General features: G+C 36.7%; 2 protein-coding genes across 4 annotated transcripts; both read right to left on the bottom strand.

Annotated features, from left to right (window-relative positions):
* Positions 1–608: 608 nt before the first annotated feature.
* LOC105165377 (Plasma-membrane choline transporter family protein) lies at positions 609–6,449 on the bottom strand. Of its 2 annotated transcripts, none has more exons than XM_011084361.3 (10): positions 6,036–6,449; positions 5,088–5,446; positions 4,769–4,914; positions 4,210–4,393; positions 3,694–3,767; positions 3,376–3,489; positions 2,292–2,648; positions 1,944–2,204; positions 1,512–1,739; positions 609–1,014 (listed from the first exon to the last, which is right to left on the bottom strand). In XM_011084361.3, exons 1-10 carry the CDS (start codon positions 6,233–6,235, stop codon positions 829–831), a joined length of 2,109 nt encoding a protein of 702 aa, XP_011082663.1. In that variant the 5' UTR covers positions 6,236–6,449; the 3' UTR covers positions 609–828. The 2 variants fall into 2 exon arrangements, with proteins under 2 accessions (XP_011082663.1, XP_088732731.1); XM_088876605.1 differs by lacking the exon at positions 6,036–6,449 and adding an exon at positions 5,742–5,937.
* A 1,406-nt stretch (positions 6,450–7,855) lies between these two features.
* LOC105165378 (nucleic acid-binding protein) lies at positions 7,856–12,074 on the bottom strand. 2 transcript variants are annotated; one of them, XM_011084363.3, is made up of 9 exons: positions 11,522–12,074; positions 10,161–10,206; positions 9,793–9,842; positions 9,634–9,675; positions 9,262–9,375; positions 8,536–8,614; positions 8,366–8,437; positions 8,212–8,280; positions 7,856–8,079 (listed from the first exon to the last, which is right to left on the bottom strand). In XM_011084363.3, exons 1-8 carry the CDS (start codon positions 12,028–12,030, stop codon positions 8,233–8,235), a joined length of 960 nt encoding a protein of 319 aa, XP_011082665.1. In that variant the 5' UTR covers positions 12,031–12,074; the 3' UTR covers positions 7,856–8,079; positions 8,212–8,232. The 2 variants fall into 2 exon arrangements, with proteins under 2 accessions (XP_011082665.1, XP_011082664.1); XM_011084362.3 differs by having other exon boundaries at positions 7,856–8,280.
* Positions 12,075–12,268: the final 194 nt, after the last annotated feature.

Here is a 12,268-nt window from a genome sequence, read left to right as displayed (position 1 = left end):
TATGACCCCCAATCAGGGTTATTACAATCTGTTCAAAAATTCAACAGCTTGGCTGGAAGCACAACTGAAGATGATAAACGCGTTGAGATGTGATGCTTGGAGAAAACTTGAAGCTTTACCACTACATTTCAACCCACCGATGAGTTTCATTGGTTAGATTATACGCGTGCCTGTGGAAATAGTAGCATAATCAAGCATCCTGAGATTTCTGTCTGAGATTACCGAGCTTCCCGAGGAGGATGGATGGACAATTTCAATCAGAGTAGACGAGATTGATCTGAAGAAACCGAGTTCCACAAAAAGATGAAGAGTCTTTTGATATATCATCTTTGAGGTTTATCAGCAGATAATGTTTATTTTTTGCCCCAACTCTTTAGACTGAGGTTGGTTTTGACTAAAGCTGATCAACAAAATGCATGCAGTAAGATCGATTGTCACTCTCTAGTTCTTTCTATACGTTTCTTCGGCTACAAATGTAGGGAAAGAAGGTTACGAGCTTACTGTATCTTTGCCTGCATGAAACAATGAGGTTTACTCCACTGACAATGTTGGGTTTGTTTGGTAAGCGTCAAAGAATCATACATACAATGAATCTTTGCAAAAGAAAAGAAGAGAAAGTTTTAACACTTAAAAGCAAATAAATTGTAGGACCAATAACTCTTTCAATCTCAACTCATATATACATTCAACCAGAGGACTATATAGTGTTTTGGTGTTGGGGCCAAAACCAAGTTAGTAAAAAGGATTACTTTCGCCATGGAAAATCAAGTGCCATTAATTAGCCTATATGAAAACACTAAACTGGCATTGAAGGTCATTTCAAGAAGCTCATTGTGTCAATCTTTGCGTCTCATTTTGGTCATTGAGAGTCTCAATCAGCAATGGAGGAGCATATTGAGCAGTCCCTTGGTGTTCATCCGAGTCTTGGCAGAACGAAAGGATGATGGTATCGATGGACATCTCCACCACTCCAAAAAAGAGAGTAGCCACAATGTACCCAAACACCCAGCACACCTGTACAACATAACCTCATCACTCGGTATTTCCACTACTCTCGGAGGGTCTAAACAGTTAAACTTTCCATACTAGCACCAACAGTAATAATTTGGGATGATCACATTGACAGAACTGGATATTTGAGCATATTACAGAAAGACCCTCAGTTTTCAATGACATTTTGTACTGACGTCTCCTACAGTAGTGTTAGGAAACATCATGTTTGAGATTACATATTTCTCTAGGTTATCAGGTTTTCAAATGGAAATTTGCAATGTAAAACATGATTGCAGCTGCTTTAATTTAATTTTCAAAACAAAGAAGTGCTTTTGTAAAATGCCAAAACTTATCCCTATTATTCTTTTTCTCCATAAAATTAGGGAAGAAATGCTACCATCTTTGCAGATATCCAATATATGAAGAGAAAAGGACAACAGAAAGAATCCCTGATATTTATAGCTTTTCAATCAGCATGAATATAAAATTCATCATAGTGAAATTCTTAAATGGCGTACCAGGACAGGAAACAGCGGTGAGGAGATCTTGTTATGTGCAGACTTATATCTGTGAGTGTCCAACATCAGAAAAGCAAAAAGTGCACTGGTAAGGCTGACACATAGCTTCCCGAGAAAGAGAATCACGTCTCCTATGACATTCACCTTCCCAATCCTCAGGATGTTACTCATGATCAACTCTGTTGCAATCTCAGAAGCTTTAAAGAAACCTTTTCCTGTAATTGCAATCTGCAAAGATGGATATCACCATATGAAAGAGAGAGAGAGAGAGAGAGAGCACGTAGGACAACAATTAGTTTGCCAAATACAGGAACACTTTTCAACTAAATGGCAAGCATTACAGTGAATATAAGCTAGACAAAGTATCATGCAAATGTAATGCATGATCATCTTTTAATCCAAAATATCTGCAAACCAGAGATTTCAACTTACCATGATGTAAGCATTGCGGTTTACAGATCTGATGATGCATCCAATACACTTGAGGCAACATTGTGAAGTCTGATATATCACTTTCCCTATCCAGCTTTGAGGCATAGAGTTAACAAGTTTAAGCTTCCGGCGAAGTGCTTCAAGTATAAATCGTATTGATTCAACAAACGACACAACTAGAGAACCAAGAGCAATAGATCCTAGACTGTATCGTACAAGCCGCTTCATTGAAGAAAAAACAGGAAGGAAGGGGATCTCTGGCTGCATTAGAAAGGGAAAATATTGGTGCTGTTAAGAGAACTTTTTTAGTGAATATTTTTAAAAATTATTTATCGTCCAGTGTCTTACCGATGCTTCCCCTCGAGCCCAGTAATATGAAGCAACAGAACCTGCAATCACTGTTGATGAGCATGCTATGACAAACTGAGTAGCCCAGTAACCACCGAATAGGTGGAAAAGGATTGCAGCAGCAATATGAGAAGTGTATTGGATGCTATAGCCACAGCAACTATTACAGCTCAACCTCTTTGCTTTGAGGTCATAAGCACAACAGTTAGCACCACAGTCATTTTGTACAACACTTCCAGAACTGAAAAGGTGAAGAGCAGCTGATAACCAGAACATGTAAAAAATAGCCAGTATGGCATATGGTATAACAGGAAAAATTATCAGAGCCTGGACTTCTCCAATGACCTTCGCTGCAACCTAGAATATATAGTTGAACTGATCAGCACAGTATGACATGAGAGAGATGAAAACAAGAAAAGTGTGGAACATTTACAATAATTTAATCATAGGTCAGAAACAAAGTGCTAATTTTTAAGAGGGTGGAGACTCCTATTCATGAGCAAAAAAAAAAAAAAAGAATCAGATTGGAAAAAGAGGGAAAGGTTCTCTTGCTTACATTTTGTTTTCCATGAAAGAGAATTAAAATAAACTTACAAAGAGAAAGATGAGAGCATGTCTGAGTGGTTAAAAAGTTTATAAATCTTTTGTCTTAGATGAACTCTGATATGTGGTGAGTTCCTTAATTTCATTTCAAATTCAACAGTTTACCATGATCTGATAGAGGGTCCTAAGAATGATATAGCACGACATGATCTAAATCCAGCAACTCAGGCCTCTTTCTGGGTCAAAGGTTTGACATATTCCATAGCTACCTAGCCCAATAGCAGAATTACACCCAAAACACAATAAAATTAATTCCATTTTCATGACTTTTTAGATGAGTTCCTAAATAGATTCTTTCATAACCTGCAAGGTTCTAAGCTAAAAGTTGAGTTCGATGCTTAATAGTACACAAACCACTGCAAATATTTAGGGAGTTGAAAAGCTTCCAGATGTATATGGATAACATACAAACAATTAAGTATGCTACTTCCTGTATATTGCTGGCCAGTGCAATTTTTCTAATATCGTGAAGATAACTTGCCTTCAGGACAGATGTTGCCATAAGGATACGACGGACTACTGCAATCGAGGATAGGAAAGCAACAACCATGAGAACGGTCATGAAGACAGCAGCCGCATGCAGATGATTCAGCTCCTGAACAAGGCACAATTCACATGAGAACATTGCTATAGTAAGGCAGAGTTTAGTAACAAAGAATTGAGGCTTGAGGAGAAGGACTTGAAGCCTCTTCCTTTCAAATTTTAATGGATTGGTCCAACTTTCCAAACCTCGGCATCCAACTTGGAGCACCAAAAGAGAACAATGAACTTGTAAGAGCATCAGGAATTTAAATCCTACCCTTGCGGACACATGATAATATGGGTCATGCTCACCAATGATTGGGGAGATGGCATCATTTCCAATCCATCCAGCTGAAAAGCAAGGAGAAAAGCATTTCAAAATTAAAATTTTGTAAACAAAAAAATTCAATTATATTATTCTATAAAGAGACTTTCAAATTCACGGAAGGAAAACTGAAGGAAAAAATAATATAATATTGAGTTGACAAGTATGATCCAATTCCAAAGTGTAAAAGGTACATAGGAAATGTTCCACAGCTCAGGATCATATAAAACAAGATAATGTACATAAAAAAAATTGACTAAACAAAAGAGCAGATATTGGTTCAACTCCTGAAGAGCAACACCATTTCTGCTATGATGATCATTTCTTACATTTTAGAACTTCACAATCCAACTTTTTCTGTAAAGGCCTAATATTACTACTACGAATCAAATATACAGTTGAAAAATCCACAAGTCCAGTTTGATTCCTAATAAGCGGTAAAGCAATGTGATGAGAAGATATTCTAACCTTTCAAGTAGTAGAACATTGTCACAGATATAATGAGCATATTGAAAAGAATCACTGTGATCCATGGCATTCCAGTAACAAAATGACGGATCATCAAAAGCCAAATGATTGATAGGAACAGTGGCAGAAACCCTCCACAAACGAGCAGTACAGGCCAAGATTTTCCAACGTCAGCCACATATCTCTGGAGACAGACAACAAGGGCATACTCTGTGAATAGCATGAAACAGCTGTGGCATAAACACTTGCTCGGAATAAGATTCCAAATATTTTCAGATTATTAGATTAACTCAAGAGTAATTTACATTTAGAACCTTACCCAGCAGCCCTCAGCACCATGAAGTTTCATTAACATGCATGAAGACGGTAGTAAGCATTGCATACAACTTCACTAAAACTAAACAAATCATGTGGCAAGATACCCAACTTTTTTAGGAATGGTGAAAACAATTTCTTCAATAGTTAGGACGGAAACCAGAGATGGATGGGTAACTAACAGGCCATTACAGGTTTACATGCTTCATGGCATAGTGACAGGAAATGTGTAAGTTCATCTAACCTTTAGTACTGATGACCTTGAGTTAATTGCTTTGTGGATGGATTTATCAATCGCAATGTCCTCTATGACTTTCACCCCTCCCATCTGCTGCCAATGCGTCAAAGATACATTTGATGCACGCGCAATGAACTGGCAGGTCCAATAAACTGACAAGGTAATTTGAAAATAGCGAGTCAACATCAAGTCTCCAGAACAAGTATTGGTGTTACTAATCAGGAAATGAAACAAAATCGAATATAATCAGGCACCAACATGCTAAATAATTTTGTCTTATTCATGGTAAATTCCCAAAAAAAGGTCAATACTTGTAACATTTTACCATTGACACTAGGAAATATAACTGGATAGCAGGGACCCTGAAGCTGAAGAGAAGTGTTCCTGAGTTCAGGAGTCAGGTCTGCAAAATAATCATAATTTCTATCAATCCAGTCATCAACCGAGATATGAATATCTCCCTCGGGATAGTCACAGACCCAATTGACTCCGTCCTCAGATGGAATAGGGCAGTCCATCAAGCAAATACTCCGAGCATTGGAGAGCTGGAATTTGCTGCCCTTTACACCAGTTTGGTAAACCTGATTAGGATTTAGCCAATATCTGAGTTCCAATTCACGGAGATCCGGGTCAGCATGTCTATCGCCACACACGTTCCCTTTATAGTCCAGCCCATAGATTAGCCTGCCACACCACAACATAGAAAAAGAAACTACATAAAAGAGAATGGAAAAACGAAGTAATGAAACATAAAAAGAAAAACGTAAACACAGAAACCGCAATTCTTGAAAAGATAAGCCCTTTCTAATCCAGAGAAAATTCTTTTAGCTTTTCGGTTCCCTAATGGTTTCTCTTTCGTCAGAAGAAGTGCCCGAATGAAAGAATCCGAAAATGGGAAGTACTACATATTCGATGTAACCCAAAATTTGGCAAGATTCACACACAAGATACAACTTTGAAAGTTAAAACTCAACCAAACCTTATCAAAGCATTGAAAGGCCACACAGAGCACCAGCCACCAACATTCATCCCGCACAAAAAAAGAGGGCTCAAACATCCGAAAGAAAATGAGAAAAACAGTAGAAATAAAACCCCCAAAGCCCGGAACCTCCAAAATGTAAAGATGCAATTTTTTACTGAAAGAGAAGAGAAAAGCCAAAAATTTTCCAGTAATACACTAAAAAAATAGATCCAGAAGTGCAAAAAAGCAGAGCAGACCCATCTAGTGTATCAAGAAAATGGTAAAAAAGCAAGCAGCTTTTTGGTTGCTTACCTCGATGGGTTTCCCTGGTTGAAACCAAAGCTGGAGTTAACAATCATTGCTATCCAAAATGCGATGAATATAACAAGAAACACCACATCTCTGCATTTTCTGTTGTGTTTTATGATATCATTGCTCCCATTCCCCATCCCACCATTCCCGTCACTAGACGATGGATACTTCCCTATCACTGGACCCAATGGCCCTCTCATCTTTCTTCACTCCCCCTGTATATCTGCTGCAAACTTAGAGAGAGAGAGAGAGAGAGAGAGAGAGAAACAAGAAACAACTAGCAATGTTCTCCGAGAGAGAGAGAGAGAGAGAGTATGTTTGAGGGAAATGGGAATGGAGAGTGGAGCAGGGGGGACAGTGGAGGAGAAAGTAGGAAGAGGGAGTGTGAAAAGGGACAAGAATCCAACAGGAGTTTATGGGAATATATTTTTCTGCTAATTTGTTTAAGTAATGTATTTACTGAAAAGCAGCTTTAGATGGTGTTATGACAAACACATACCTACACTATTTGAATAGTTTCTTCTCGTAATGTTAGAAAAGTTAAAAAAGAAACCAATAATCACCGCATAAATTTTAATCCAAATTTGATTTCATCTGACATGAATTAATTATAATAAATATAATATATTTATCATATAATTTATGTATAATATAAAAAAATAATTAATCAGATAACAAATAAATTATATTTACTCTGTGATTCATTAAAAACTGTATGAAATTTCCTGGGCGCCATTACATTTCCATCAACCTTGGCTGTTATTCTTCTGGGGCATTTGGAGTCGAGAAAAGAAACATTAATTGTCAGTATTTTGAGAAAATATCTTAGGACATTTTACCATTAAAATCTCTCCCTTTTTAGTACAAGAACGTAGCAGTAGTTTTCGAGTGTTAATAGTATGCTGTCATTTTTCGTTGTCTCATTATTTGACTTTCCATAGTTGTTTATGTTGGGTTAATCATCATTTCAAGTCTTCCCATCCAACGTTGGATTCTGTGTTTTAATTCTCATTACTAAACACTATTTATTATTTGGCAAATTTCAGTTTTATTATGTGCAGTGTTGGTAACTATTCATAATATTGAGATATTATTTTTGTAATTTTGAATAAGTACTCATGTGATTTAAATTGGAAAAAGTACAGCAATAGATGTTCAAACTATTTGCTAGTAATGTGCCATGGCCCAACCCAAGAGACAATTATTGAAGCACATATTTTCTTTTCTTTTGTTAATTGAAAATAATCATTGTGAGTATAATTATTATTATATTAGAAATAATAAAGATCTGAAGTGACAGTTTCCAACAGTGGGGCTGGAAAAGAGCGCAGCGCGAGATCGAGCATGCGCAAGCCGTATTGGATTATTTGTCTTTGTCTGCAGATTGGACTTCGGGAAGCGTAATTCCTGGAATTTCCATCCCCAATTTTGGACCATCGGACCTTCTTTTTTTCACTTTCTCCCAGATTAAAGAGAAGGAAGTCCACACTACAACGGAGTTGATTCCCGGTGATTTCTATCACTCGAGATCATGGTGATTAGACTGGAATTGGAATTGGAATTGGAATTGGAATTGATAAATCCCGTTTCAGAACATTTAAATTTATGATTTAGATTTGATCTGGAATTACTGAGCAAGAGAGAATGATAGTGGGATCTGATGATATATGAAATTAAAAATTAAAAAGATATATATATATATATATGTCCTTTACTGATGTTGTCATTACTTTTGAGAAATAATCCAAATACAAGTTCCAAAATTCAAATCGTTTTGATTTGGAGAGGACTCAATTTAAGGCGGTTCAAATCCATCGCAATAGTTCAAAAAGAATTCAAAATATAATTATAAAGTCAAAACATTAACTCCAGGGGCTATTAAACCCTACACATAACAGCCCTTTCATTGTTTATACTCTGATATTCTACAGGAATCCATACAAAATTAAGGCTCCAAAAACAGAAATTCATATGAGAAGCATCTGTTTGATGATAAAAGATACAGGACAGAAAAGTTACTAAGCCGGATAAACACGAGTCGTTCCTGGAAAAAGTGCAGTATGAGCGGCAATACATCTGGATCCAAAGGCTACTTTCGTCTTCTCTCTTACCAGTTAAAAGAAATAAAAAAAAAAAAAGCATATATTTGAGGATTCATAGACTAGTAATTAATTACCCGGGAGCGCTGCTTAACTTCTTACATAGCAATATCTGGATCCAACCTTCTCTGGATAGCAGCTGCCGCCTATCAATCAGGAGAAAAACTTGCCAGTTAGCAGAGAGGGTGGATATGGATTCAGAGTTAAAAGAATCAAGGTTGTTATGCTCACCTCAAAGTTACCAAGCTTGTACTGGTAAGCCATCTCTTCTCTGAGTTGAGCTTGCTCTTTCATTGCTTGAGCCTAGAAAACCCAACAGGCCAAGCACAAATGAATGGAGTGACAGATTATCAATAATGCCTAGAAATGGAAAGAATGAGATTTGCTATGCAACACTATACCATTCCGCTCTGCATGGAACGCTTCAATTCTTCTATTTGTTGTTCCTTTTGCCTTTCACGCTCTAGCTGTAGTTCTTGCCTGTAAAGAGGACACAACCAAGAAAAGAGAGGAATGATTTCAGCAGCTTAGCATGTTGTATGAAAGTCAGGAATGGTGCAAAACTCAATTATTCACGGTCAATATAGTTCGCATTCCATATGCTGCATATGCAGTAGATTACTACTTTCGCTTATATAGGGCCACATCTTTTACTTACCGGCAGAATGTTATAAATATAATGAGTTATATCTTAAGTTTTCAACTTATATTGAAAAGAGGAATCGTCCAGCTCTTGCTCTAAGTCTTAGTGGATTCCTTGGGGTCACATTGTTTTTCCCCTTTCATACAGTGATGGCAAAGCTGAACTTCTAAAGCATGAAAAGACCATCTGATTAAGCTTCAATTGACATCAAATCCTTCTTTAGTGATTTCATATACTCCGTTTAAAGACATAAACAGAAAGGTTAAATAAAATAACAGGCTCTCAAATTTGTTCACTCTGTAGATTTGGACAACAAGGTCTGAACCAATGGCCGGATAGAAAATTCTGAAAGTGAACCCATTATTTATTATGTTGGATACACTTAAAAACCTAATCACTTGAAGAAAGCATGGTAATTCATAAATGTATAAATGAAATAATAATGACTAGAACAATATGAAAAATTCAAAGTAAAAAACTTTACCTTCGTTGTTCTTCATCATTAAATACAGTACGCTCTGACTCGACTACTTTAGTGAATCCCTTTTTCATTTCCTTTTCCATTTTACGTTGATAATAAGCATCAAGGTTGTAATATCTGCAACCATTAAAAAGAGGAGTCATGCGCCACCCTAGATGGAGTAGAGGACAAACAACCTATCCTCATACAAGAAGTCATCTTGAAAACCAAAGAGTTCTGAGGTAAGCTAAATGTATCATGTTCCGGCCAAGAGTTACTGGAAATAGTCCAGAGCACAAGATTAAAAAGCTGGCCGCTGATGAAAAAAAAAACAGATAGAAAAGAACAATCGAAGAAAGAAAAATCAGCACAAAAATTAAAGGAAAGAAGACTAACTTTTTGGATGGAAAGGTAGCTGTGTTATGGTCTTCCATAAAGCTGCATTTGATACAACCATTAGGGAATCTTAACATGAATTATGTCTGTCACTTAAGAAGACAAAAACAGTCAAAAGGAAGGCCAACATAAAAAGTATATTAACATATAATGAATTACTCTTTAAATAGCTGCTTCTCTTCCCAATTAGCCAAACTTTCCATGTTCACCTGCTCAAAGGAAAATTTTAAAACATTCAGAGCCAGAGCCATACTCCCCAAAACCATATGGAAGTGATGCAAACATCCACATTCTCATAATGATGCTCCATATTTAACATGTAACATAAAATGACACAAAATCAAAAAGGTAAAGCAATATTTACACATCAATGCCCAAAAGCAAGGCATACAGGACACATGTAAAACAGAATTTTGAGCCATGGATAATGAACTTCAATTTTTCTAGAAGTGTGAGGAGGCAAAGGTCATGAGAATCTCAAGAGAATAGGATGGAGGAGGGCAATTAAATTCATCAAAATGGAATACCTTTTTCACTTCAGCTAGCCATGCAGTAAATTCGGGTCTTTTATTCCTGCATAAACCAAGGTAATCAAACAAAAAAGTGTCAGCAAAATGGCTGCAGATTTGTATGTAAAAAAAAACTAGCGGAATCCAAAAGAAAATGTATTTATTTGCAGAACGCACCAGGACAGAATGAACTCCACTGCATTTTAACATGGGTGGAAGACTAAAAACGAGAAATTCAGTTGCATATTACTTCAAAATCCACCAAGTAGCATATTCAAACAGCTACAGAGCAGATTTTGATACATTATGTGTAACTGTTACTTAAATAGAGCTATACAAAGTTCCAAATTTTACTTTGCTCAAGCATGACATCACTTCTTATCTTAACAAGATGGACATGTCATATTCCTATTAGCAACAGGTTTCAAATTTTACCAATGTGATAATGGCCAAAAATCTAGCTTGATAGAGCAGAGATTTACCATAATTATCAATATCATGAATCGCAAGGGGGCAACTAATATAAGCCAATATATTAACAACTTGGGATCTACATGCTTGACCTCCAAACCATATACCCCTCTGGCTTCAGACTATGAAGTTAAAATGTAACACTTCAAAATTAGTGAAGAACCACACCTTTTCCTATGTACAGTATATCAATACTTCTGCAACCTAAGGTAATGACAGAATTTCATAAAGAAACCGATCAACATGTAAAAAAAAGAAGCACGCTGCAGTATTATGGAACAATCTAAATATTTCGCACAGGAAGTAGCTATCTTTGTCTCAAACCCATGAAGATGGAAAATGAACTTGGCAAAGCCATTGTAATCATTACAATGACTTTGGAAAAACTCCCAAACTTAAACCAGACTATGCCTTTTTCTTGGTTGTATCCATAAGGGCGACTAAGCTCCTATAGAGTTATCACTTCAATTTTCTAAATTAACATATGATACTGTGTCAAACTCCGATTCAGCTAACAATACATCTATAATCTAATCTAGTAGACAAACTTATATTCAGTTTATAACAAGAAATGCCTCATTCTCCTAATTCTGCTAAATAGCTAAATACTGTGTCAAATTCCAAATCAGTCAACAACACATCTATAATCTAATACTAGTAGACAAACTTATATTCAGCTTGTGACAAGAAATGCCTCATTCTCCTAATTCTGTTGAATAGCTAAACGATTGTACCAAAGACAAGAACCGAAAGGCCAAGACACAATTGCATCCAAACAGCAATCAAGCAAGCCGAAATTTCCCAATAATCTCCAAAGTTAACATTACCAAGCATGAACCAGAACAAACTACAAGAAACACAACTTAACATTTGATATTGGAAAAGCGTGAAAGAATCAGCACACATACCACATATCAGTTTCTCTGATAATCCCATACTTCCCCCACGAACTAGTGACAGCACCTTTCTTCCCCTTATCTTTCCCCTTCTTCTTATCCTTCTTCTTTCTCCTTTTCTTCTCCTCTTCTTTTCTTTTCCTCTTTTTGTCCTTCTCTTTCTCCCTTCTCCGCCTTTCCTTCTTCTCCTCCCTCCTCCTCCTCTCTTTCCTCCGCCGCCTCCTCTCCTCCTCGGAATCCGACTGCTCCGAATAATCCGACTCCGAATCAGAATCGTAAGAGTGGTCATCGTCCTCAGACGAAGATGAATAAGAGGCGCTGTCCCTCGAGCGTCTTCTCCTTTTACTCTTGTTGTTCTTGGTCCGCTTTCTGCTACCTAGGGATTTTCTGGATTGCTCATCGGAATCAGAGTCGGAATCAGGGTCGGGTTCCGAATCAGACGATTTGGATTTACGGTGGTCGCGTTTGGAAGAAGGGGCTCCGTTTTCGTTTTCGGGATGTTTGTCTCTGTCCTTGCCCATTTTCTGTTTTCACTTCTCAGTGGGTAATGTACCAAAGATGCGCCCTCTTATACTCAATCGCTACCTACAATAACACTATATTGTGAGTAATTATAAATTTTAATAATTCAGTAAAATATCTCTTCTTCTTTTAAAAATAGATAAAATCTTTCTTATATTTTTTTAATCAAACATACATTCTCTTTTTTATTTTGAATTGTAATCACTGTAATGATATTAAATTTGTACATCATATGAT

This window comes from Sesamum indicum, linkage group LG12, assembly GCF_026168435.1.
Source record: "Sesamum indicum cultivar Baizhima isolate 11 linkage group LG12, ASM2616843v1, whole genome shotgun sequence".
In the NCBI taxonomy this organism is placed as follows: domain Eukaryota; kingdom Viridiplantae; phylum Streptophyta; class Magnoliopsida; order Lamiales; family Pedaliaceae; genus Sesamum; species Sesamum indicum.
This window is presented reverse-complemented; position numbering and strand designations above follow the sequence as displayed.